At 42.6% G+C, this 27454-nt stretch overlaps 2 protein-coding genes across 2 annotated transcripts in view; one reads left to right on the top strand and one right to left on the bottom strand.

Annotated features, from left to right (window-relative positions):
* Positions 1-1145: 1145 nt before the first annotated feature.
* On the bottom strand, positions 1146-16060 carry Mpz (myelin protein zero). Its single transcript, XM_013030691.1, has 7 exons — positions 16033-16060; positions 6673-6769; positions 3494-3660; positions 3056-3269; positions 2697-2832; positions 2498-2558; positions 1146-2356 (listed from the first exon to the last, which is right to left on the bottom strand). The coding sequence occupies exons 2-7, from the start codon at positions 6737-6739 to the stop codon at positions 2255-2257; spliced, it is 747 nt and encodes a 248-aa protein (XP_012886145.1). The 5' UTR covers positions 6740-6769; positions 16033-16060; the 3' UTR covers positions 1146-2254.
* The window catches only part of Sdhc (succinate dehydrogenase complex, subunit C, integral membrane protein, 15kDa), a 31981-nt gene continuing 14931 nt past the window's right edge, over positions 10405-27454 (top strand). Inside the window, exons 1-3 of the mRNA XM_013030692.1 lie at positions 10405-10460; positions 19693-19749; positions 22964-23065. Coding sequence (XP_012886146.1) covers positions 10441-10460; positions 19693-19749; positions 22964-23065 — 179 coding nt within the window. The 5' untranslated portion in view covers positions 10405-10440. The remainder of the gene's footprint in view (positions 10461-19692; positions 19750-22963; positions 23066-27454) is intronic.

Raw genomic sequence — 27454 nt, 5'->3', positions numbered from 1 at the left:
TCAAGTAGTAAAAGTGGTTCAGAAAAAAGGCAGAAAAAGACAAATGAGAGTATGAGGCCTTGAATTCAAGCCTCAGTTACCAGTACAAATAAACAAAAAATCTTGCCTGCTGTTCTGGCTGTAAGTGGAGAAATAAAAGTGGGTAGGATGCCAGGTGCTGGTGGCTCACACCTGTAATCCTAGTTACTCAGGAGGCTGAGATCTGAGGATGGTGGTTCAAAGCGGTGAGACTCTTATCTCTAATAAATCACCAGAAAACCGGAAGTGATGCTGTAATTCAATGGTAAAGTGCTAACCTTGAGCTGAAGAGCTGACAGACAGGGCCCAGGACCAGAATTCACAACTGACAAAAAAAAAAAAAAAGTGGGTAGAATAACATAAATGTCAATTATGGCTCTTGACCAATCAGAAATGAGGACTGTGGTAAGTTGGCATTATTTTCTTTTTATTGTGTTTGTCATTGCTAATCATTTTATTAATCTCCCTTTCATTTTTTTGGTTAATCATACATCTAGAACAATGTATCAACAAAACTGTATGTGCAGGTAGAGAGATGAATGAGATTTATGCTATTATATTAACTGTATACACTTAGGCAAGAGCTAGAAACATCTTTAAGGAACTGGCCCTTAATATTTTAATGGTATATCAACTTTTATAACTTGAAAAGGTTTCTATACACAGATCTCACTTGATTCTCACAAAAAATATGGAGAGGGTAAGGTATCCTGAGCTTAGTTGTTTACAAATGTATAAATAAGCGTTTCAAAGTCTAGCAACTCTCCTCATAAGTAGTTGAGAGGTTTTAGAATTCAGATCTTGGTAAAGGGGAATTCTGTGTTTTTCACTATCTAAAAGCAGAGGCTGACAGGTTAACGTATAGTACAACTCACTGAATATTTGTTGAATATATAAACATGTCATGTAAGCCTATTTCAGAGTCCCCCCCCCCAATACTACAAAAGCCCTACTATGAGAACCAAGTTCAATAACTGAAACCAGTTCATAAGAAGGAAGCATGGGAGGCTGGGGTTGGGAGAAGAGGTGAGGAGCATTCTGGGGAAAACTAGGAAATACAAGATGAGGCAATGGCTTTTGGAAATGTCAGTGTTTATTAAACATTTAATGACATGTAGAGACTTGAGAAGCAATATACAGAATGTAGAAAAATCCTAAGAATCCCCTGTGGCTGAAAGTACAGCCTCTTCTTTTTCCCCCTATTTTCTACCCTCCTCCCCTTTCTCCTTGTTAAAGCCATTTCTTAGTATTAATTTGTTCCCTCTTCTGCCTCTGACTTGTGAGAATCAATTATCTCTCTTTTTCCTTCTCTCTCTCTGTTAGTCACTCTTTCTCCAAGACCTTGATTTCCAGAACAGTGTTCCAAAGTGGTCAAGGGGCATCAAGCCTATAATGAGGTCTGAGGATCAGGGGCCCCTCTGTTTGAGCTGGCTGGATCTCCATTTAGGACTTAATGGGAGTGGGGACCTGCAAAAGCTACATGACGTCATTGGTCCTCAGTCATGGGAGTAAAGGGCAGGGAGCACCGGCACAGGTAACCAAACCAACAACAACAACAAAAAAGAATGGATTAAAAATAAAAAAAAAATCAATAACCTAACTAAACCCTGAAGGACAGACTGCTCTGTATGTTAGTCAGAGGAGAGGATGTGGAGCTGGGCCACCGGATAGAGGAAAGGGAGGGACAGAGAAGGAAAAATCAAGATCCATGGTGGTCAAGCTGAAGTACACAGGATGAGAAAACCAGGTGGCTTGGAGTTGGGGCAGGGGCTTTCAAGGTCCCTTTCTTCTCAGTGCCTGAGGGACAGGCACCAAACACGCAGCCCTTGGGGCAGGGAAGGGGTAGGATTAGTCCATGGGCTCCCAGAAAACCAGGGATAAGGTGTGAGAGTACAATTGCTTAGGAATGAATTTTGGAACGAAACTTACATCTCAAAGGAAGGTGAGGGCAGGGCAGGGCTGGGGAGCAAGGGAGGAAAGCACCTAGACTGGGGGATGAGAAGAGCCTAGGTCCCCCTGCTCGGGTGGGGCCTGGGGGTGGCGATCACTTGTCCGAGTCCAGGCCCATCATGTTCTTGAGGGCGTTCTTGAGGCTGGTTCTGCTGGGGGACTTGACAGCAGGCCGAAGCTCCGCGCTCTGCTCATCCTTTCGAAGCTCCATCTCGATGACCACCACTTGAGCTCCTTTGGCGGACTCAGCCCCTGACCCCCGACCCCCTGCCCGGCCCGCTAACCGCTATTTCTTATCTTTGCGAGACTCCCCCAGCCCCTTAGACTTCTTCTCACTGGCAGCTTTGGTGCTTCTGCTGTGGTCCAGCATGGCATACAGCACTGGCGTCTGGGGGAAGAGGTGCGTGCATCAGCGGCCAGTCACAGCCGTAGAGGCTGGACTTTGCTGATCCCGCCCCTCATGGCTGCCAGGGAGGCTCCCGGGGGTTCTCCTCCCCAGCTTTATCCAGCACCCCCAATCCCCGCTAACCTGACGCCCGCGCTTCGACGAGTCCTTGGAAGACTTGTGCAATTTCCCCTTCTCCATGGCACTGCAGGAAAAGGGGGTGCCGTGGATTCGGCCTCACAGGACCCCCAAGCCCAGCTTTGGCCCTCCCTTCCGAGAAGTAGTCTCCGCCCACGTGGGGGAATCGCGACGTGCGGGCGGCGAGCCAGGCTCCGCCCCTTACCTGAGCCGCCTTTGCAAGGTCGCCTGCCTCCGGAGCCAGCAGTATCGAACCAGGTAGAAGAGCAGCAGCAACAACAGCACCACCCCGAAGACACCTCCAATCACGGAACCCAAAATCACCCCGTACCTAATTGGCACTAGGAAAGAGGGGAAAAGAAGTTGGGGAAAGGGCAGGGAGTTCTGTTGGTGGTTCCTTGTTCCATTCCTAGCCATCCCTTGCCAAGGTTACTTAATGTTCATCTTTCCAGAACCTGACCATCATTAGGCTGAGACTTTTGTGTCTTCCCCCAGACTATCAGTACTTCCTAACCCTCTCCTGGAAGTGCCTCCCAGACTCCCTGTGCCTTTCCCTTTCCATACCTTTTTCAAAGACATAAAGTGTGACCTGAGAGGTCTTGCCCACTATGTCTGGTGGGTTTTTGACATCGCAAGTGAAGGTGCCGTTGTCACTGTAGTCCAGGTTGTGTATGACAATGGAGCCATCCTTCCAGCGAGGGTCTCCTACCCACTGGATGCGCTCTTTGAAAGCCCCCACCTCATCGATGTAGGGTTGTCCCTTGGCATAGTGGAAGATCTAGGGAAAATGAAGGGAAGGACTCTACTGTGAACAGTGCTTCGGGGTAAAAGGATCCTGGTTTGGGAAGGGTAGTGCCATGTGACAAAGGTCACCACTTACCTTGCCAATGTTGGACTTACATCGCGTAACAAATTTTACCTCAGCAGGATTTCTCTCTCTTTGTTCTTTAAAGCACACTTTTTATTATCCAACCCCAAAAGCCCTCCCCACAAGGCACTCACTGAAATGGCATCTCGGCCCCCTTCAGGCTGGTAGCGCCAAGTGAAAGAGATGTCATCTGAGACCCATTCACTGGACCAGAAGGAGCAATGCAGGGTCACCCGGGAGCCCACAGCACCATGGACCTCCCTGTCCGTGTAAACCACAATGGCCTGGGTTGGGGACAGCACTGAAAGCACAGAGAAGAAATTAGATAGACATATAGCCCAGTAAGAAATATAGAGGATGTGAGACCAATATGTAGACAAGGGCTGAGTCACAAGTCTGAGGTCATAGCAAAGAAACAGTATGTTTTGAGGTCTGGATTTCTGAATCAACTGAATTGGCTAGTATAAATGCTGCATATCTTCAAGCTCTGAGCAAGTCTGTAGAGGAAATAAATTACAGAACTTCCAGAAAATGGGTGTCTACAAGTCTCACTTTCCACTGAGTCAAACTCTAACTCTTTTGAGACAGGGTTCAACTATGTAGCTCAGGTGGGCCTCAAACTCACTTCCTCCTAAGCCATGTTCAGAAGTGCTGGAATTGCAGTCATGCACCACCATGCCCAGCTAGTATCTATCTTGTAAGCTATCCTTTAGATACAGGCCTTAAATTTGACACAAATTATATATTTAATATTTATTGCATTCTTCTCAGAAATTATTAAAGCAATATGATAAAGTTTCTTTGAATCTACCCCAAATGTTAGCAGTTTAATGTGTATGTTCTCCTTATGTATCAAACTCAAACTCAAGATACAACTGTATTTAAATACTTTTATAGTTTTTTTTAATATATTGCATTATACCCCACTTTTTTAGTTTAAGAATATATGGATCTGCACAATCAAAAAAAAAAAAGAACCTTGGGGAAGGTAGGGAGGGAAGGGATGGTAGGGGGAAAACAATGGAGGGGGTAACAATGTTCAAGAGGAAGTGTACTCATTACCTCACTCATGTAACTGTAACCCTCTGTATAGTATCTTTACAATAAAAAAAAAGAATATATGGATCTGGGTAAGATCTGCATAGACATCAAGAGAGCCTTAAGCTCTCACTTTGCCTTTAAATATATATATATATATATATATATAATCTGTAAGCATTTGGACAAAGGAGTTACCATTCAACAAAATGCCAGGCATTTTGATCAGTGTCACCCCTCTTCATCATTCTCCTCCATCTCTCCCAACTCTTCTCTTCAATTTTCCTAATTTCATAGAATATGCATTGAATGTTACAACTGTATTTTCCCCACCTTGCTTGGCTTTTTTGATCTTGGTTGCTGCTCTACCACTTGACCCATACCTCCAGCTCTGGATTTTTAAATCTTTATTTATTTATTTTTGTCAGTTATGGGGCTTGAACTCAGGAGCTGGGTGCTATCTATGAGCTTTTTCACTCAAAGCTAGTGTTCTACCACTTTGAGCCACATTGCCACTTCTGATTTTCTAGTCATTCATTGGAGATAAGCTTCTCACAGATTTTTCTGCCCAGGCTGGCTTTGAACTGTGATCCTCAGATCTCAGCCTCTTGAGTAGCTAAGATTACAGATCTGAGCCATTGGCACCTGGCCCAGATTTTTTTTTCTGGTTAATTAGAGATAAAAGACTCATTCATTGATTGCCCAGGCTGAGTCTGAACCTTGATCCTCAGATCTAAGCCTCCTGGGTAGTTAGGATTACAGGTGTGAGCCATTGGTGCCCCAGTCAACAATTTTTAGCAGCTATGTATGCTGTATTTCACAGGATAGCAAACTAAAATTTCTTGCAAAAAATAATAAAGATGAAGAAAGTTATTCTCTGACACAGCTGTCTTCACTGATGAATTCCTGGTTGCCATACTACTTGGCTTCCTCTTGACCTAGGGAGCCAGAAAGAAAAGGACCTTCCAGCTCTCTCAGCAAAGCTGATGGAGAGCAAGACCCTAAATGCAGATCTCAGATGCCAGTGCATATGAAGCTCTGTGGTTCAACCATTCACACTCCTGCTAGCCATTCTGCTCCAGTGGTACCCCCAAGACCCACCCACACATGGAAGGCCATTCCAGGGAGACTATGTGTGTGGGTTGGTCCTCAATTGGGGTAACTGTAGATTCTTTTGTTCTAAAGGAGGAAACAAACAAAGTCCTATTGTCTAACCAATGTTGAGGATTCATGCCATCCCCAACCCTTACCTTCATTGTTCTCTCCCACCTCAGCATGCAGTATCATTTACTCACTCCTGCAACTTTCAACTTACATAATTCTTGGGAATCACCAATATACAAGAGAGGTTATTTATTGGATCTAACTTCTATTCCTTTGGTTATAATATCAACCATTGCCCTTCTCAGCTCTGTTCAAAGGCTCTAAGAGCAGGACAGAAACCACTCCCTCCCCTTATACTTCACATTTTCTTCTCCTCATTTCCTTTGCTATAACCTTTTCAACTCACTAATTTAACATATTTTTAGGGGATTAGAATAGCATAGACTGGGATGAGTCTAGGTTCTGGGCTTACAACTCAAGGAACTGACACCAGAGAACCTTGGACCTTCCTTCTATTCCTTTTTCTGCTACTCCTCACCCCTCAGTCCAGCTTGCTGCTGTCATTTATTATGTTAGGCATCAGGGCAATTTGGAGAAGGGAAGGATCCACCATTAACACTACTTTGACCTTCCCTTGCTCACCCAACGAAATCCTAGGATTCAGCTCTGTACCAGATGAGGAGCCACAGAGAGAAACGAAGACACCACAAAACAAAGAATCTGAGGAGCTGAGACCTAAATCTTCAGCTCTCTCTTTAGACCTCTCTTTAGCATTTCTCTTCTGGAAAAGTAAGGTTGGATATCTCATGTACTACTAGGGGTAAAATGGGGATCAGACCCCACTCTTTGATTCTGCTCCTTCCCACACACACTCTAACATTGTTTCCTACCAGGCCCTCACCACAGCTTTGGGAACATCTGACTAGTTTCAACCTAAGTACAGCCATGCCCACTCACAAAAGTTATCCATGATCTCTTTTACCATCTCCCTTCCTGGAATACCTTCTCTCACCCACTCTAAAAAGATCCCCGCCCTTCCCTGTAAATATAATATCACCTTCGGACCCTTGTTTACTGGCTCTCTGCAGTGAAGAGGGCAATGAAGGCAATGGGAAGGTATTGAAAGACCACCTAAGTAGCAGGGCTCCCAGACTGTAGGGGTTCCACTTACCCAAAGAAGAGAAGAGTAGCACAGCCAGAATAGGGCTGGAGCTGGATGAGGGAGCCCCAGGAGCCATAGCTGGGGAAGGGACTATGGCCTGGAGCGTCTGCGGGGTGAAGAGAGTGGGGGACAAGGACTGAGCGGGGGGATTCCTGGAACCTGCTTAAAATCCCCTGGGACTTCATCAGGAGGGGGCTGTCCTGGGCCAGTAACCAATTGCAGTCTGGCATGTGCAGTTGGGAGGTGGTGGGGAGGGAGGCAGAGTGCAAGGAGCAGAAGGGGCATTGTACAGTCTGGATGGGGGGGGTGGGGGGACACATACCACCCCATACACAGAAGGCATTGTGTCTATTGGCCTCCCCCTGCCCCAGGCTGGAATGTTGGGGGGTGGTGAGGGACAGGGGCAGAAAAAATGGACACACACTTCACTAAGAGAAGATAGGAAGGGAAATCTAAATACAAAGTCCACAAAAAGGGATTCCTCCTTAGCTTCCTTGTCTGGAGGTGGCTCCTTGAGAGCCTTAGGAGTTAGAGGCAGGTTCTCCTCAGAGAACTCCCCAAATAGGATATGCTTTGTTATCTTGATGACGTAGGCTACATTACAGACTTCTTGAGATAACCTGGTCCTTTGGGAATCTTTTTTCCATTTCTCTTCATCTTAAGAGATAGAAGCCTAGCTCCATTGGAAAATTCACAGCAAAGAGGTATCAGACCTTTCACTCTCTGTTAGGAACTCCTTCAAGGCCTCATGCTGCAGTTTAATGTATTTCAGTTTAGAGCAATGCAACAAAATTGCACTGCATCCCAATTATGTGTAAAGTATGGGAATGTGGGGAATAGAATCAAAATAATAAATTCCTTTTACAAGTTCAAAATCTAGTTTAGGGAGGCAGAAAACAAACCCATCAACATCTTGCTTTAGTAATGAACTACTTGCTTTAGTAATAAACAAATGCCAGGAAAACCACAGAGGGCATACAAGTCACAATATCAGGAAAGTTATATGATTAAAAACAAAAAATAAACTGCATTTAATAAATGAAGCTCAGAGGACGTGGCAGTCAGGCATGGGAAGCAAAGTTAGATATGACCCAGCCTTAAAGAATGAGTGCCATTTTGAAAAGGGGAATGGGTAGAGAGGGTAACAGGACAAGCAAGAACAAAGAAATGAGTTGGGTGTCAGTGGTTCACACCTGTAATCCTACCTAAGGAGGCTGAGATCTAAGGAACCAGGCTCAAAGCTAACTCAGGCAGGAAAGTCTGTGAGACTCTTATCTCCAATTAACAACCCAAAGTCAGAAGTGGAGCTGTGGCTCAAGCAGTAGAGTGCCAACTTTGAGGGGAAAAGCTAAAGAATAGGGCCCATGTGTCCTGAGACACACATAATAAAAAGGGTGGATTTAATTTGCTTCATCATAATTATCTTCTGAAGACTTAGGGGGGATGGAGTTAGGGATGGGATGTTTATATAAACAGAAGTGAGTTTTAAGACAAATCTGGCTAACAGTGTTTCAGACAGAGCTCTCCTGATTATGACTTCCTTTGTTTACCTCCTTAGGATCATATAAAACGATTTTGCTTTTCATCCAACTTACCTCACTCCCGTTCCTTTCTCTCACCTTTTCACCTCTAACCTTGGCAAGACTCTGCTTCTTCTTGACTACTTTTTTTTTTTTTTTTTTTGAGCTGGTCCTGGGGGCTTCAAGGCCTGGGCTCTATTTCTGGGCTTTTTTGCTCTACCTCCTGTACTACAGCTCCTCTTATGGCTTTTTCTGTGATTAATTGGAGATAAATTTCATGGCCTTTCCTGCCCTGGATGGCTTCGAACTTTATCCTCAGAACTCAGCCTCCTGAGTTGACTTCTACTTTTGAGTCAGGCTGTTGCTGTGTAGTCTAGTCTAGCTACAAAATCCTCCTGTTTCTGCTTTTCAGTGTTGTGATCATAGCCTTGCCTCACCATGCTTAGCTAAAACTTATGTTTTGAGGTATTCATCATGGAATGTGTTGGAGCAGTCTTAAAGATCCAGGAATGCTGTAAAGGGATTCCTGCACTGAATAGAAGGTTGAATTAGGGAGCCTCAAAGATCTCTTCCAATCCTTAAGTCTATGAAAGTAATTCTGTTGTCAAGCATTAATAGAAATGCAAAATAGCATTATTCATTTGATACAGTAATAAGCAAATTTGTGCTATTTAAATCCTGAAAGGAACAATACAATAGTGCTAAATATAAATGAGATTTAAATATGAATACAGCCAAACATGTTTTATTGTAAAATCATTAAATTGCTCTGGGCTACCTCATTTACCCCTCCCTTCTTTTAACTTTCTCTCTGCCAAGGGTCAAGAACTTTTGCATTCTAGTTCCTTTCTCACTAGCTCATTTTCCCTCTTCAGTCTCTCAGGGATTGATTCCTGTGCTTAAACGCCTCAAAGCTGCTAATTGATATACAGCATATAAATCAAGGCGGGTTCTCCTCCACACCCGGGTTCTTGTGGTTGTGGGTGTCACCCACACAGTGCTGAAACAAGGAACAAGGGAGAGTTGTCTTTGGCTAGTGGGAGTTCAGCGCATGCAGCAGCTCTAGCCCAGGAACCCCGGGACCTAAGATAGTTAGAGGCCCCCCAACCTTTAAAATGGTGGTTGAGGTCCTCCTGCAGCCATGTCCTGTCTCCTTAAATTGGGTTTCAAATGTGGGGTGGCAGGGCACAAGTGATACTTTGTAATACTAAAAGACTCAGGAGATCTGACCATCACAGTTTGAATCCAGCCGGGTAAAGTCCATGAGAATCTTATTTCCAATCACCCACCAAAAAGCCAGAAGTGGGGCTGTGGTTCAAGTGGTAGAACACTAACCTTCAGCACAGGGCCCTGAGTTCAAACCACAGGATGGACAAACATACATACACAAAATGTGTCACTGCCTTCTGACTGAAGCTTCCCCTTAGAACCAGAGAAAATCTAAACGTATCCTTTGTCTTGAGTGTCTCAGCTGGCCAAGCCTGACCTTTTTAGGCTGACCTGTGAAGGCGAGTGAAACTGTGGGAAGGGCTCCATGAAGAATCTAGGCAAATTCGTCACTTGGTAGACCTGTAAGGCATGCAAAACCTAAGACTGCAATTTTTTTTTTCTTTGCCAATCCTGGGGCTTGAATTTAGGTGCTGGGCGCTGTCCCTCAGCTCTTCAGTTCAAGGCGAGCACTCTACCATTTGAGCCACAGCACCACTTCTGGTTTTCTAGTGGTTTATTGGAGATAGGAGTCTCACGGACTTTCCTGCCCGGGCTGGCTTTGAACCGAGATCCTCAGATCTCAGCCTCCTGAGTAGCTAGGATTACAGGCATGAGGCACCAGCGCCAGGCGCCCTGAGCTTCTTTTGCTCAAAGCTAGCGCTCTACCACTTGAGCCACGGCGCCACTTCCGGCTTTTTCTGTGTATGTGGCGCTGGGGAATCGAACCCAGGGCTTCATGCATGCAAGGCAAGCGCTCTACCACGGAGCCACAGTCTCAGACTGTACCGCAAATTTTTAAGCCAGTGGTGTGTCTACCCAAATCCTTGTAAATAATCAGTGGTGAGGGAGCAGGAGAGGAGTACCGTGAAGGAGAAAAACACCATCAACCGAATACAGAGCCGAGCCGCGCCACTCCGGAGCCGGCTTTAAGGAACGCGTGCGATCACGTGACAGGCCCTCCCCTCCCGCTCGGCCCCAGCTCGCGGGGATGGGGGGGGGAAGGGGTGGGAGGGGCCATTCGTCACTTCCGCCCAGGCCGGAATCCAAGATGGCTGCGCTGTTGCTGAGGTGACTTTAGCGCGGGGCAGGGACGCCGTGCTTATGACCCTTGGGGTGTCTGAACTGTCCCCTCTCGCCTTGTCATCTGCGGCTTATGCTGTGCAGGGGCAAAGAAAGGACCCCTGGGTGTGGAGGGCCCTCGCTCTGGAGTCGGGAGACCCCCGGCCCCTCTCCCTACCCCCATCCCCAGCGGTTGCTATGAGACTGGGCCGGGCTGCGGGGCCCGAACTCCGGACGTTGGGAGTTGTGGCGCGGCGCTCTCCTTTCTTACTCCCCCTTCCCTTCTACTGCTTCGCCCCCATTTTTTTTTTCTTTTCTTTTGGCCCCACAGCCGAGACCTATAAATCATTCTTGGAGGTCAGCTGACCTTGGCTGCTGCAGCTCGGTCTCCTCTTCGGAGGCCGGGCCCGGCTGGAGGGCTGCGCTGCGCCTTGGCACCGCTGCCCCCGGGGCGCACACTGGGGACTGTTCAGGTTCTAACGCTGCTTTTTTTTTCTTTTTGCTGTGCTAGGGTGGAACTCAAGGCCTTGTGCTAGACCTCGAGCCACACCCGATCCCTCCAACAGTTTTGTTCCTATTTTGCGAAGCTCTTTGTTCTAGAAAGTTACCTTCGTTAACGGTTGAGATTTCAGCGACTGTGACTGCCCAAGTTCCTAAGGGACTGTGGAAACCCTACCCAGCCCGTGACAAGCGGTAGCACCCGGATTAGCCTCGGCTGCCCCCAGCGGGTTCATTTTTGAGTTTTATTTTTCTCCACCGGGGTCTTGGGTAATGGAGTAGATGTTCCAACTTTTGGCGTAAAAGATCAACTCACTGCCTAGAGTAGCACCCTATTTACAACTTTCTTGTTTGTTGTTGGTGCTGGTAATGTGGCTTTGAATTTAAGGACTTGGCTCTGTCCTTGAGCTCTTTTGTTCAAAGTTAGCGGTCTACCACTTTTAGCCACAGTTCCACTTCTGGCTTTTTCAGTGATACTGGAGATAGTAGTCTTACAGACTTTGCTGCCCAGGCTGGCTTTGAACCGTGACCCTCAGATCTCAGCCTCCTGCTTAGCTAAGATTATAGGCGTGAGCCACCAGGGACCAGCTACAGTTTTATTCAGAACTGTCTGGCTCTCTTTCTGTAATTCACTGCCCTCTAGTTCTAGGGACTAGTGCCTTTAGATAACTTCTGGTACAAATCCCAGCATTGTTTCCCTCCCTTTTTCTCTTTCACTCTCCCTTCCCTCTCCTTTCCTCCCTCCCTCCTTTCCTCCCTCCCTCCCTTCCTCTCTTCCTCCCTTTTTCTCTCTCCCCCCCCCTTTCCAGTACTGAAGGTTGAATTCATATTTGTTGACAATTGATTGATATTGATTGATAATAAGATAAGTGACCTTTTAAAACATGTCTTCAGTATTCAGGAAGCTTGTATTGTTTTTCTAATATTTACTTTTGTCTTTGTTTTTGCCAATCCTGGGCTTGAACTCGGCGGGAAACTGTCCCTGAGTTTCTTTGGTTTCCGACTTTTTCTGTTTATATGATACCGAGGAATCAAACCCAAGGTTCATGCATGCTAGGCACTGAGCCACATTCCCAGCCTTATGTTTACTTTTATTTCAGTCATTTTATATATTATAGAAATTTCTTTTGGGGGCTGTTTAAGTAGCATCAAAGTTATCTTTTTTTTCTTCTAATCTTTTTTAGTAAGGTGCTGGTGGCTCACACCTGTAATCCTAGCTACTCAGGAGGCTGAGCTCAGAGGATTGCAGTTCGAAGCTGGCCTAGGCAGGAAGGTCTGTGAGACTCATCTCCAGAAACTACTCAGAAAAAGCCAAAAGTGGTTTTATGGCTTGTGGTAGAGAGCCTTGAGCACAAGAGGCTCAGGGAAAGAGTCTAGGCCCTGAGTTTCAAGCCCAGGTCCGGCAAAAAATAAAATACAAATAATAATAAATAAAATTACTTTGGGGCTGGGAAGGTGGCTCAGGGGTAGAGCGCTTGCCTTGCATGCCTGAAGCCCTGGGTTCGATTCCTCAGCACCACATAAGCAGAAAGAAAAAAGCCGGAAGTACGCTGTGGCTCAAGTGGTAGAGCGCTAGCCTTGAGCTGAAGAGCTGAGGACAGCCCAGGCCCAGAGTTCAGGCCCCACGACCGGACCCAAAAAAAAATAAATAAATAAAATTACTTTTTATGTGTGTGCCAATACTGGGGCTTGGACTCAAGGCCTGGAGCTGTCAGCATTTTTCCTTACAGCTAGCTGGCTCTCCATACCTCCATTCTGACATTTTTGCTGGTTAATTGGGAGATGGAATATCTTATCTGCCATAGCTTTGAGTTGGGATCTTCAGATATAAGAAGATAGGCCTGAACCACTGAAAAATCTTTGTGTTTTCCTTTGTGTTGTACTAGAGTTTGAACTCAAGGCCTTGTGCTTCATCTAGTACTTAGCCATATCCCAACTCCCCAGTACAGGTTTGTACTAACTCTATTTTTGGAAACTTATTTGTTATGGAAAGTTTGCTTCATTGCTGTTGAGATTTCAATTTCTGATTTCCTCAAATACCTTCTCATTTCTCTCCATTTCAGTCATGTAATATAAAAATAGACTTTGTTTAGTTTCTCTTGACAGAATGATTCTCTTGGAGTTGTGATCAGAGTTATCTTAATTCTTCATTTTCTCCTGCCCTTTTTTGTATCTTTTCTCAAAGACAGGCCAAGGCAAGTGTTTCTAGAGAGGCTTCCTGTATTTCAGATGATTTGATCAGTTTGAATGCTTTTGAATTATTTGACATTTCACATATATTTCAGTACGTTTCAGAATCAATGTTTAAAAGCTGGGTTTTTTTTTTTTTTTTTTATCAGTTGTAGAGCTTGAACTCGGGGCCTGAGTGCTGTCCCTGGGCTCTTTTTGCTCAGTGCTAGCACTCTACCACTTGGAGCAACAGTGCCACTTCTGGTTATCTGGTAGTTATTTGGAGATAAGCATCTTATAGGGACTTTTCTGCCCTGGCTGGCTTTGAACTGCAGTCCTCAGATCTCAGCCTCCTGAGTAACTAGGATTACAGGTGTGAACTACTGATGCTTGGCTCAGCTGAGCATCATTATACAGTTGATAATTTTCACTCTCAGGTTTGTCATTCTTAGATTTAACCAATCTCAGATTGAAAATACTTAAAAAACAAATTGCAGAAAGTTGCAAAACTTGATTTTGTTACTTAGTATTACATCATGTGCACATGCAGTAATGATTAAAGTATATGAGAGAATTGTATTGAATATATGAGAAACCTCAAGCATTTTATACAAACAGTTTAATTATTCTTAGATCTTAGTTCTGTTGGGTCTCCTGGAACCAGTCCCCGGCCACCATACTTAATATGTGTATCCAGACAATATCATTTGGGGTTGTGTAACACTGACCATTCTAGGACTTAATGTCCTGAGCCCTCAGTCCAATATTTATCACAAAAACAACAACAAAAGCAAAGAACAAGAAAACTAACCGCAAAAGTCATACTTAGTACTATTTTTTTGGTTTGTTTTTTCTCTTCTATATGTCAGACATTTTTATTGTTGCTATAGATGCAGAGTATTCAATCCTATCCTCAGGAAGCTCAAAGTCTAGTAGGGGAGATAAATAGGTGAGTTATTAGCATAATGTATAAAGATAGGAACAAATACTATGGGAATATGACTGATGAACCATGTAAGGCTAAAGAAGTAATGACTTTTTTTCCCCAGTCGTGGGGTTTGAACTCTGGGCCTGCATGCTCAAGGTGAGCACTCTACCACTTGGAGCCACAGCACCACTTCTGGTTTTCTGGTGGTCAATTGGAGATAAGAGTCTCATGGACTTTCCTGCCCAGGCTGGCTTTGAACCACGATCTTCAGATCTCAGCCTCCTGAGTAGGTAGGATTACAAGTGTGACCCACCAGCACCTGACTTAAGAAGTGGTGATTTTTAAGCCATACTTAGCCGTACATGGAGAGGCTGAGGCAGGGAGAATCTTGAATTTGAGGCCAGTCTAGGCTATAAGAGCTTGTCTCAAAAACAGACAGAAAATGGTAATTTTGCCATCTAGGAATTAGATTTTGAAGGATGAGTTTTATAGGTTGTGAGAGGTTCCAATAAGATTATGAGCAGATGCATGTAGTCATAAGAGGGCTCCTTCTATTTGGACATAATATAAAAATCAAAGTGGGAGAAGTAAGGAAATTAAGGGAGTTTGTGAGAAAGAGGTCTGGAAAGTTGGGTTGGGTTTTGTTTGCGTACTTTGGATCTTATATTCTAAATAACAAGAGCTGTTAAGTCTTTTAGGCAGAATGATAAAAATAAGCTCTATTTTAAGTTCACACTGGTGATATTGAAAGGTAGGGAAGAAACTACTATTAGGGAGGTCAAAGGTTACTGTTTCAGTTTTAAAAATAGGATAAAGCCAGGCACTGGTGGCTAATGCCTGTAATCCTATCTATTCTGGAAGCTGAGCTCTAAAGATTGCAATTTGAATCCAGTCAGGACAGGAAAATCCATGAGACTCTTCACTAAACTACAAAAAAAAAAAAAAAAGTTGGAAGTGGCACTGTGGCTCAAGTGATAGAGTGCTAGCCTTGAGAACAAAAGCTCAGGGGCAGTGCTGAGATCTTCAGATCCAAGCCACTGGATCTGGCCCAGAGTTCAAGCCCCAGGACCAGGAAAAAGAGAGAGAGAGAGAGAGAGAGAGAATATGGACCAAAGAAATGGACTAGATTGAAATTTTCTAGATAGTATGGTAGGATTGGATGGTTTCGAACATGTATATGAGAGGTAAGAGTAAGGAGAAATCAGGTGTGACTTAGGTTGTTGCTTGGGAGTTAGTTGGATGGTAATGATCTTTTAGGTCATAGAGGGGTTACAGTTATATAAATCAGGTAATGAGTACATTTCTTTTTGGACAATGTCATCTCTTTTCTTCTCTCTTCCATTTTTTTCCTCCCATTGCCACTTACAAGTTGTATAGCTCATTTTCAAAATAGTCCCAGAGCTTTGTATATAAATGATTGTTCTCATCATTCAAGGTTATATATTTTATTGTTGCTTTTACCCAGACATTTATGAAGTTTGGATATAGCATCAGATCAACCTTAGAGGTTATGTAAGAGAAATACATTATATATGTGTAAAATAGTTACATTATACACACACACCAGTTTTTTTAATGCCAGTACCAGGGCTTGAACTCAAGGCCTTATGTTCTCCCTCAGCTTTTTCATTTAAGGCTGCCACTAACTCTTGAGCTACCCCTCTACTTTCAGCTTTTTATCTACTAATTGGGGATAAGAGTCTCTTGAATTTGTCTGCCCAGGCTTGCTTTTAACCAGAACTCAGCCTTCTGAGTGGTTAGTAGGCATCAGCCACCAGCACCTGGCCTTTTTTTTTTTTTTGGTCATAGTCTCAATATGTAACCCATATTGGTCCTAACTTGTTGTTGTTTTTTTTTTTTTTTTTGGTCGGTCGTGGGGCTTGAACTCTGGGCCTGGGCGCTGTCCCTCAGCTCTTCAGCTCAAGGCGAGCTCTACCACTTGAGCTACAGCGCCACTTCCGTATTGGTCCTAACTTATACTCCTGCCTCAGCCTCCAAAGTGGTGAGATTATAGTTACAGGCTTATTTGTTGTATCTTGTTTTGTCCTAAAACTGGTATTTAATTTGATCACATAGATTTGGCTTCAAATAACTTTTTGGATTTTTTTTCCAGAAGTAATCTAATTTTCAGCAGATGACTTTTTTAATCACCATTGATAGTTTTAAAAATGTGATGTGAATTCTAGAGACCTTGGGAATGGGAGAGGAGAAAGAAGCAATGAGAATATGGGTGAGGGAATGAATTTTTCAAAGTATACTGTGTGCATGTAGGGAAGTATCACAAAGAAACCCCTCATACTACAAAATCTGTTAGCTAAAAAAATATACTTTGGGAACCCTAATGGAACAGTATTTTATATATGTGGTATATTTCAGTTTATAGAGAATGTTTTTCTGCACATTTCCTTTTTCTTCCATCATGAGGTTGAACTCACTCCCTGAGCTCTTTTACCCAAGGCTACCGTTCTACCACTTTGAGCCATTGCACCACTTCTGGTTTTCTGATGGTTAATTGGAGATAAGGGTCTTGGACTTTTCCTGCCTGAGCTGGCTTTGAACTACAATCCTCAGATCTCAGCCTCCTGAGTAGCTAGGATTACAGGTGTGAGCCACCAGTGCTTGGCTCCACATTTCCTTTTTTTAATGTTTTAAACTTTAAAATAAGTTACCCTATTTATCCCAGACTGGCTTTGAGCTCACTATATCATCTAAGACTGGCCTTCAGTTTACTATCCTCCTGCCTCATCCTGAGTACTGAGATAATAGTGTACCACCTGCCCAGCTCATTTCCTATACAGCTCATTTCCTGTATGTTTTTTTTTTGGGTCCGGTCATGGGATCTAGGCCTGGGCGCTGTCCCTCAGCTCTTCAGCTCAAGGCTAGCGCTCTACCACTTGAGCCACAGTGCCACTTCCAGCTTTTTTCTTTTTGTTTATGTGGTGCTGAGGGATCGAACCCAGGGCCTCTGGCATGCAAGGCAAGTGCTCTACCACTGAGCCACCTTCCCAGCCCCCCTGTATGTTTTTTATTTTTTATTTTTTGGTCGGTGGTGGGGCTTGAACTCTGGGCTTGGGCGCTGTCCCTCAGCTCTTCAGCTCAAGGGGAGCGCTCTACCACTTGAGCTACAGCGCCACTTCCGGTTTTCTGGTGCCTTATTGGAGATAGGAGTCTCATGGTCTCTCCTGCCCGGGCTGGCTTTGAACGGCGATCCTCAGATCTCAGCCTCCTGAGCAGCTAGGATTACTGGCGTGAGCCACTAGCGCCCGGCTCCCTGTATGTTTTTTAAAATGTAGTTCTTAGTTGACACTAAGCAAAAGGAATGTACATATCACCCGACGTAGAAGAAATAACTGTATTTTCAAAGCTTTATAGACCATGATAAAAACAATTTGCCCAATGAAGGTTAGAATGTGTTTGTGACTTTAACTAAGTATCACTATCCCACAATACTGTGAAGTTTGTGAAATTTATGTATCACTTAATCACAATAAAAATTGCAAAAAATAAAATGCAGTTCTTCCAATTATTAATGAGGTAGATTGATCAGTCTGGTGAAAATGGTAAAGCAGAAGTTCAGTGAATCCTTCGTTTTAGAACTCATATATATCTAAAACTCTAATCTAGCATTTTTACATATTATTGTTGCTGCCTTAGTCTGTAGAAGTGGTTCAAAGATGTTAAATGATTACATTTTTGAGGAGACACGTTTCATGCATAGGGAAAGAGACAGCACTAGAATTATAGATTTCTACTTTGTAAAAGTAAAACAAACTGTTTTCTAGCTATAACATTTTAAGTTCTACCATTGTGTAGAAAATGAGTCTTTCTGTTGTTCCTGGTTGCACATGAAAGGCAAGTATCGATAATTACTTTTGTCATGTTTAAAATGAGGTTATGAAGTTTGGTATAACTCATTTCTATAAGGGCCTTGTGAAAGCTTACATTGGTATTTGGGGAACAATAGCACTAGACAGGACACGCCATAGATTCCAGCCCACATCTGCAAACTCTTACTGGGTAGCGGAGTAACAAGGCCTAGCCTCGTGTAAGGAATGTGTGCCCTGCAACTTCAGAGACAATTCAGTTGATTTAAAGAGATTTGTTCCCACTTCTTTCTGAGAGCATTGGGTATACAATGGGTGTATTCACGTCTTGCCTCCAAAGCTGGGGAGAGGGAAGAATTGAAGAAGGAAGTGTTATTGGATTTTTCTCTTCAAATAATGGTCCCTTCCAATATATTGCTGTATAGCATAAGGCTCTTGAAATGTTTGCGATTCTAATATCAGTGGTATGAGATCTTTATATCCTTATAATGCCTTGCACATAATGGATACAGAAAAAACTTTTCTAGAAGCTGGATACTAGTTGCTCATGCCTGTAATCCTAGCTACTGAGGAGGCTAAGATCTGAGGATCACGGTTCAAAGGTAGCCCAGGCAGGAAAGTCTGTGAGACTGTAATCTCTAGTTAACCACCAGAAAACCAGAAGTGGCACTGTGGCTCAAATGAGCTGAAGAGCTCAGGGACAGCACCCAGACCCAGAGTTCAAACCCCATGACCGACCCCCCCCCAAAAAAAAACTTTTTCAGAATCAATTTTTAATTTTTGCTCCCAGAATTCCAAGTGATCAATTACTTAAGTGCTTGTGAAAATTTTGATTTTGTGTGACTAAAAGGTAGAGTGGGTTGTATGTTTTTTCATAATACTATTTCAACTTGGTATTGGTTACATTCTCCATAAATAAAATGCTTGGCCACACTTTAGTTTTTACTTGAAAAGTAGTCCTGGCCATAATATATACATTTCTGCAAGTTTCACTTAGAAAATTTAATGTCTATTTAAATACATTTTCAGGAGAGTGGCTTTTTAACTTGAAGTTTATATAGGTTTTCTAGAATTTGATGGTAGTTCCTGAAATAATGTGGTTAAGATTAGGATAATCCCTCTTCAAATCCTGTAGTCTTTTGGGGGGCTGCAAGAGGGGAGAGCCTTAGCAGGCTTGAACTCCAGGTTTTAATTGGCTAAGCTTGCTCAGCTAGCACTCTATCAGTTGAACTATGCCTTCATCCTGGCTTTTTGCCGTGCCACTGGGGATGACAAGAGATTGCCACTGTATTTAATCATTGTGCCTCCACCATAGCTAGGACAATAAGCAAGCATCACCATGAGTCTAGCCATTGAGTGAAATGGAATGTCCTGAACTTGCTTGGGCTAACCTCAAAGCTCAATCCTTAGATTTTGTCCTCCCAAGTAGCTAGGCGTATAGGCTTGAGTGACTGTACCTAACTTGTTTCTTTGTGTTCAATTGATACATTATTTTACAATTGTAGATAATACTTTTATTTTCAAATTACATTGTAGGTAATACTTTTCAAATTACGTCAAAGTGTAGGTTTTCAGCCAGAAAATAGGACACATACTGTTATTATTTTCACCATCTTACTTTATTTTCTATTTTATGTGTTTAGGTGCTGTTTGAACTCTGCTCCATATATGCTAAGCTCGTGTTTACCATTGAGTTACAGTCCTAGACCTTCTCTTCTTTTTATATAATACTCTAAGGCTAACGCAGTACAAAAATAGAAAAGTTGATATACTAATGTTGATCTCTAAATGTGTATTGATTCTAGATTCTCTTATGTTGCAGACATACAGGCCGTCATTGCCTCCGAGCCTACATTAATCCTCAGCTCTGTTTCAGAAAGTAAGTTTCCAAATCTATTAATAATAATATTATCACTTTTCCCCCCTCAGAGAAAAGCAGTAGATTGTTGGTAGAGATTTGAAGAATAATTAAGAAAGCATGCAGTAATTGACACTTGGCTGAAAAGTTAATAATTGTAGAAACTGTGTTTCTGATTTTGTGTGTGTGTATGTGTGTGTGTGAGAGAGAGAGAGAGAGAGAGAAGGAGAGAGAGAGAGTGAGTGTGTCCTGGGGCTTGAACTCAGGACATGGGCACTGTCCTTGTGCTTCTTTTGCTTAAGACTAGCACTCTACCACTTGTGGTGCTGAGGATTTGAACCCAGGGCTTTATGCATGCTAGACAAATGCCCTTCGACTAAGCCACATTCCCAGCCCTGTGTTTCTGTTTTTTAATTTTTTTCTTTTTTCCTTCCTTCCTTTTGTTTCTTTTTTTTTTTTCCAGTTTAAATGGTTCTCCTGACTGAGATGCTGGAGTACTGGGATTACAGATATATGCCACTATGTTTAGCACAGTTAGCCTTTTGCCTTTTATACATCAGTTGTTAACATTTTCTTATATTTTCTTTTATAACACAGTACAGTTATATAGGCATAATTAGCAAATTTAGGAAGTTTAACATTTTCAAACACTTGATATACAGTTAATTTTTAGATTTTTTATTTTAAAAAAATGCTTTATAGAAATAAAATCTTCTGGGGCTGGGAAGGTGGCTCAGTGGTAGAGCACTTGCCTTGCATGCCTGAGGCCCTGGGTTCGATTCCTCAGCACCACATAAGCAAAAAGAAAAAAAAGCTGGAAGTGGCGCTGTGGCTCAAGTGGTAGAGCGCTAGCTTTGAGCTGAAGAGCTGAGGGACAGCGCCCAGGCCCAGAGATCAGGCCCCACGACCAGACCCCCCCCCAAAAAAAAAAAAAAAAAAGAAATACAATCTTCTTTTTCTCATTCAGGGAACTAATTCGATGCACACATATTTCTGTCATATTTCTGTAGTATCTTTTAACCTAGATATGAGTCTTAGCCTTTCTTTGTTGTTGTTGTTGTTTTTTTACTGTACTGGGTTTGCTTGGTCTCTCTTCTGGCACTGTCATTTGAGCCACACCTCCAGCCCTTCCTTTATTTTTAAATTCCAGTTCTAAGGCTTGAACTCAGGGTCCAGATGCTGTCCCTGATTTTTTTTTTTTGGGTCCGGTCGTGGGGCCTGAACTCTGGGCCTGGGCACTGTCCCTCAGCTCTTCAGCTTTCAAGGCTAGCACTCTACCACTTGCCACAGCGCCACTTCCGGCTTTTTTCTTTTTGCTTATGTGGTGATGAGGAATCAAACCCAGGGCCTCAGGCATGCAAGACAAGCGCTCTACCACTGAGCCAACTTCCCAGCCCTCCCTGATCTTTTTTGATCAAAGCTAGGGCTCTACCACTTGAGCCACAGCTCCACTTCCATCTTTTTTTTTTGGTGGTTAAGACTTCCCAGCCCTGGCTGGCTTTGAATATGATCCTTACTTCTTAGCATCCTGTTTAGTTAGGGTGACAGTGGTGAGCCACCAACACCCAGCCAGCCCTGATTTTTTCCTGGTTATTTTGGAGACTGAGTCTTACATCTTTTTCTGTCCTGGCTAGGTTTAACCTTGATCTTCTGGATCTTAGCCTCCTGTACAGGATTGTAGGCATGAGCTACCAGCACCCAGCTTGACATTGATTTTTTTTTGGAGAGGTTCTCTAAATAGCTCATGCTGGCCTAAAACTCACTATGTAGCCCAGCTCAAATTTGTCATCTTTCTTCCTTACCCTCTGAATACTGGAATTACAGACATATGCTGCCATACCTGGTGACATGGATGTTTTTGGGAAATGTAGGCTTGTAGGGGAGCTAAAGATGAATTTGTGGAGTTGTTTCCTAATGATTGGAAACGTCTATGCATCTTATCACTGGCTATATGTTTTGTTGTCTGTGATTTTTTTTTGGGGGGGGCGTCCATTCGTGGGGCCTGAACTCTGGGCCTGGGCGCTGTCCCTCAGCTCTTCAGATCAAGGCTAGCGCTCTATCACTTGAGCCACAGCACCACTTCCGGTTTTTTTCTTTTTGCTTATGTGATGCTGAGGAATCGAACCCAGGGCCTCATGCATGCAAGGCAAACGCTCTACCACTGAGCCACCTTCCCAGCTCTGTTGTCTGTGAGTTTTAAACATTGGTCATCTGAATAAGGAAATATAGACCAGGCTTTAGCTACTACAGAGGTTTTTTTTGTTTTGTTTTGTTTTCATTTTGTGCTTGCTTTTTGTTTTGTTTTTATCCTTTTATAGTACCAAATAATTTATCAGGAGCTTTTCACCTTTGTCAATCATTCCTTCCTAACTTCTTTTCTTCCTTCCCTCCATCCCTCTTTTCCTCTCTTGGTAATAGCATTGATCCCCAGGCTTAGTATATGTTAAGTGTGTACTTTTACCACTGGTCCATACTTATAGCCCTTGATATCTTGAGGGAAATGGAATCACATTTTGTTTATCTTATTTTTTTTTAATTTTTTTATTGTGAAAAAACTGTACAGAGGGGTTACAATTACATGGGCAAGATAATGAGTACATTTCTTATCAAGCATTGTAGCCTCCTCCTTTGTTTCCCCTTCCCATCCCTTCCAAGCCTCCCCCCACCCCCCACATTTTATTTATTTTAATATTTGTTTTTTGTTCTTCTGTCCTGGTGGTCAAACCTAGGGCCTTTGTATGCCAGATAAGTATTGTACACCACATTCCTTGGCTGAGGTTATTAATTGAATCAGATTTGTCAGAAAAATAAAGCAATTGGACAAACATGTTTTTCTCCCAAGTCAGTCTAGTCATCTTACCTTTTTAAATATTTTATTCTGAGCTGGGATCCAGTGTCTCACTCCTGTTATCCTAGCTATTCAGGAGGCTGAGATCTGAGGATCATGGTTTGAAGCCAGTTTAGACAAGAAAGTCTATGAGACTCTTATCTCTAATAAACTACTCAGAAAAATTCAGAAGTGACTCTGTAGCTCCAGTGATAGAGCAGTAGCCTTGAGCACAAAGAGGCTCAGGGATGGTACCTAGGCACTGAGTTCAAGCCCCAAAACTGGCCAAAAAAAACCAACAACAAAAAACAAAAACCCTAATTAACTAACTAAATATATATTTTGTTATGTAAAGTAGTAAGCCAGGTTTACTTTTAATACGTCTTAAACCTTCTGATTTTGTTTTAGTGCTATTCCTATGGGAACAACAGCCAAAGAAGAAATGGAACGGTTCTGGAATAAGAACACAACTTTAAATCGTCCTCTGTCTCCCCATATCACTATCTACAGGTAAGAATTCTGGAGCCAAGAATGTGGAGGGAGTAGGTGAAAGTTCTGCAAGTTGGTCTTTGTCTCCCTGTTATTTTCTTCAGATAGAGGGAAATAATTTACTTCACTGGTATGTAACATTAGATGATAGGGTAGAGAAAGATAACAAAAGTCTTATATTTGGCTCCTTATATGAGTGACTAAATTCTAATCTTACTAGATCTTTAAAAAAATGCTATCATTTAGGAAATTTTGGTAAGTCAAATGTAATTCCTGTTAACTAAAGAAAAAAACTTTTGGAGCAATTTCAAATTTGTATAACCTTTAAAGGAAAAATGTAGAGTTTCCCTTTACCTTTATGCTAGCTCCCAATTTGTTAATATGTCTGAATTATTTAAGAAAAAGAAGCAATGGGGCTGGAAAGGTGGCTCAGTGGTAGAGTGTTTGCCCTGCATGCACGAGCACCACATAAGCAAAAAGAAAAAAGCCAGAAATGGTGCTGTGGCTCAAATCGTAGAGCGCTAGCCTTGAGCTGAAGATCTGAGGGATAGGTGAAGAGCTGAGGGATAGCGCCCAGGCCCAGAGTACAGGCCCCACGACGGGACCCGAAAGAAAAAGAAGCAATGCCTCATTACTCCTGTGTGGGTTTTTTTTTTTTTTTTGGTCTACATTAGTTGTGCCAGGGGAATTTCATTGTGATATTTCCATACTTGGAAATAATATATCTGAATTGAACCACCTCATTTATTATCATTTTCCTTTATCCCTCCTTCTTAAAACAATTTCAACCATTTTTATACTTGCAAATAAACTATTTCTACCATATTTATCCTCATTCACTTTCTCCCTCCTTGTCATAGCCTTCCCCAACAGATTCTGTTTGAGTTCATGTCTTTCAGTATTTACTATATATTAATTGTATGAAGGAATTTTACCATGATACTTCAAATGTACAAATATTTTAATCAAAATAACTCTTTCTTTTGCTTTCTCTTTCCTTTTACCTCTCAGCTCCTTATTGACTGGCACTATTTAGATAGCTTTTTTTTTTTTTTTTGCTGGTTGTGGGGCTTTAACTCAGGCGCTGTCCCCAAGCTCTTCAGCTCAAGGCTAGTGTTCTACCACTTTGAGCCACAGCTCCACTTCTAGTGTTTTGTGTGGTTAATTGGAGATAAGAGTCTCACAGGGACTTTTCTGCCCAGGCTGGCTTCAAACTGTGATCCTCAGAGATCCTCCTGAGTAGCTAGGATTATAGGTGTGAGTCACTAGTGCCCAGCTTTTAGATACTTTTTGAGTAGTTGTACAGAGTGGTTACAATTCCATAAGTCAAGTTATGAGTACAGGTTTTCTTGGTCAGTGTTATCCCTTTCTTTGTTCTCCCATTTTCTCCTCCATTTAGATGCATACAAAATTATCAGTATAGGCAGAGAGTCTTGGGACACCAATAAGAAGCATTTGAGGGGTTGGGAATGTGGCTCAGTGGTAGAGTGCTTGCCTTGCATGCATGAGGCCCTGGGTTCAATTCCTCAGTACCACATAAGCAGAAAAGCCAGAAGTGGCACTGTGGTTCAAGTGGTAGAGCGCTAGCCTTGAGCTGAAGAGCTGAGGGACAACAATCAGGCCCAGAATTCAGGCCCCATGACCAACAAAAAAAAAAAATTTAAAAAGAAGCATTATGTCTTTCTTGCCATATATGGTCTACCCATTGGCTGGGCATTCCCTTCCCCTGTACCAGTTCCATAGTTACAATCATGTGTCTGTGTGTGTATTAGGTGTATGTATGTGTCTGTGTATGTAAGTGTATATATGTGTGTGTGTGTATGTATATAGATACATATATACTATGTATGTGTTCACAAATACATATATCTTTTAGATCTAGCTTTTACAAATGGGGAAAAAATTGCTATTTGCTTTTCTAATACCTTGTTCAATATAGTGTTCTTTAATTCTATTCATTTTCCTGCAAATGACATGTTTTCATTCTTCTTCATGGATGTGTAATATTCCATGGTATGTATTGCTATATTTTCTTTATCCCTTTTACCTGTTATTTGGCACCTCAGCTTATTTCCATAGTTTGGCTGTGGTGAGCAGCACTGCAGTAAATATGGGTATGCAGGTATATTTCTTTTCTTTCTTTCTTTATTTTTTTTGGTAGGTGGTGGGGCTTGAACTCTGGGCCTGGGTGCTGTCCCTCAGCTCTTCAGATCAAGGCTAAGCCTCTACAACTTGAGCCACAGTACCACCTCTGGTTTTCTGGTGGTTTGTTGGAGATAAGAGTCTCATGGACTTTTCCTGCCCCGGCTAACTTTGAACCACAATCCTCAGATCTCAGCCTCCTGAGTAGCTAGGATTATAGGCATGAGCCACCAGCACCTGGCCCTGCAGGTATATTTCTTGTGTTTTGATTTATACTCCTTTGGATACATGTCTAGTAGTGCTATATCAAGGACATAAGATAGGTATACTTTTAGTTTTTGTTTGTTTGTTTTTTAACAAACAAACATGTTGTCAGGTGCTGATGGCTTATTCCCTGTAAGGTACTCAAGAAGTTGAAATCTGAGGATTATGGTTCAAAGCCAGTCTGGGCAGGAAAGTCCATGAGAATTTTATTACCAATTAACCACCAAAAAAATAAGCTGAAAGTAGAGCTGTAGTTCAAGTGGTAGAGCAATAGACTTGAACAAAAACTCCCAAGGATAGCTCTCAGGCCCTAAGTTAAAAACCCAGGATGACCACACATACACACAGAAAGGAACCTTCTTACTGATTCTATTGCAGTTGTGATAGTTTTTGTTCCTACCAACAATGCATGAGGTTCCTTTTTCTCCACATCAACTTCAGCATTTGTTGTTGTTGTACACTTTTTGTGTTTTGGGTTTTTTTTTTGGTTGGTCGTGGGGCTTGAACTCTCAGCCTGGGCAGTCCTTCAGCTCTTCAGCTCAAGGCTAGCGTTGTACCACTTGAGCCACAGCGCCACTTCCGGTTTTCTGGTGGTTTATTGGAGATAAGAGTCTCACAGACTTTCCTGCCTGGGCTGGCTTTGAATGGAGATCCTCAGATCTCAGCCTCCTGAGTAGCTGGGATTACAGGCACCCAGCTGTTGTTGGTGTTTTTAATGATTGCCATTTTGACTGGAGTGAGATGGAATGTTACTATAGTTTTGTTTTGTGTTTGTTTTGATTTGATTTTTTGTTTTTTTGGTTGGTTGTGGAGCTTGAACTCAGCTTGGGCACTGTCCCTGAGCTCTTTAGCTCAAGGTGAGTTCTCTACTGCTTGAGCCACAGTGCCTCTTCTGGATTTTTCTGCTTATATGGTGCTGAGGAATCGAACCCAGGGCCTTAGGCATGCAAGGCCACCTTCCCAGCTCATGCTTTGTATTTTCGTAAAGCTGAGGGTGTTGAACATATTTTCATGGGTCTATTAGCCATTTGTATTTCTTTTTCTGAGAATTGTCTTTCCATTTGCACCCCCCCTTTTTTTTTTTGGTCATGAAACTTGAATTCAAGGCCTGAATCTTGTCCCTGAGCTCTTTTGTTCAAGGCTAGCACTGTACCACTTTGTGCCATAGCTCTACTCCCAGTATTTTTTTGGTTAACTGGAGATAATAGTCTTCATGGACATTGTTGCCCGTGCTGGTTTCTAATGGTGATCCTCAGATCTCATTCTCCTGTGTATCTAGGATTACAGGCATGAGCCATCAGTACCTAAGTTTGCTTATTGATTTATTAATTGGCTTATTCTCTTGCTCTCTAATTTTTTGAGATCATCTATCTATCTTATCTATCCTATCCACAAATGTTTTTATAAATTTATTTCTCCCAACATACTATATGTATGTAACCATATTAATATACACACAGACATAATCTCTGTTTATCACTTGTTCTCACAAGGAATTACTAGCTTACTTTGTGGGTATCTTCTAAGAAAGTCCCTTAAGATTGCTTTTTGTTTGTTTGTTTGGTTTTTCAAAGCTAACCCAGCAAATCATCTTGACTTCTTCTACCTTCTTTACTTGGTTTCCTGCCAGAGAGGCTGCCATTTTTTAACCACCTCCACAAATACCACAATCCTTCGGGTTTTTTCCAACCCAAATTCCAGGAATAATTCTGATTGCAGAAGTTGGACATTGTACTAAAAATGAGGCTGCTAATAAGAGATCTCAATTCTTAGTACTTCATGGTGAAACTTTTTAAAAGAGGTAAATGATTTAGGGAGGATTATATTTGACAGAGAACTTCCAAAATTATTCAGTCTATATTTAAAGCCCGGGACTTTTCCCCCCACAATCATACAAAATTGGGCAGTAGATTCATAGTAGAGGTAAGTAGAGGCAAGTCTCTTACTACCTTTTTTTTTTTGGCAGGGGGAGGGGGCGGGGGGGAGGGGGGGGGAGCCGGAGGC

Source organism: Dipodomys ordii, unplaced genomic scaffold, assembly GCF_000151885.1.
Source record: "Dipodomys ordii isolate 6190 unplaced genomic scaffold, Dord_2.0 Scaffold131, whole genome shotgun sequence".
In the NCBI taxonomy this organism is placed as follows: domain Eukaryota; kingdom Metazoa; phylum Chordata; class Mammalia; order Rodentia; family Heteromyidae; genus Dipodomys; species Dipodomys ordii.
This window is presented reverse-complemented; position numbering and strand designations above follow the sequence as displayed.

Excerpts from the sequence above, each read along its gene's own strand:
- Mpz (XM_013030691.1), bottom strand. The coding sequence starts at position 6,739 with ATGGCTCCTGGGGCTCCCTCATCCAGCTCCAGCCCTATTCTGGCTGTG. Across the intron at positions 3,661-6,672 it reads GCTACTCTTCTCTTCTTTGG|TGCTGTCCCCAACCCAGGCC; the intron begins GTAAGTGGAACC and ends CTGTGCTTTCAG. Across the intron at positions 2,357-2,497 it reads CGTCGAAGCGCGGGCGTCAG|ACGCCAGTGCTGTATGCCAT; the intron begins GTTAGCGGGGAT and ends CTCTTCCCCCAG.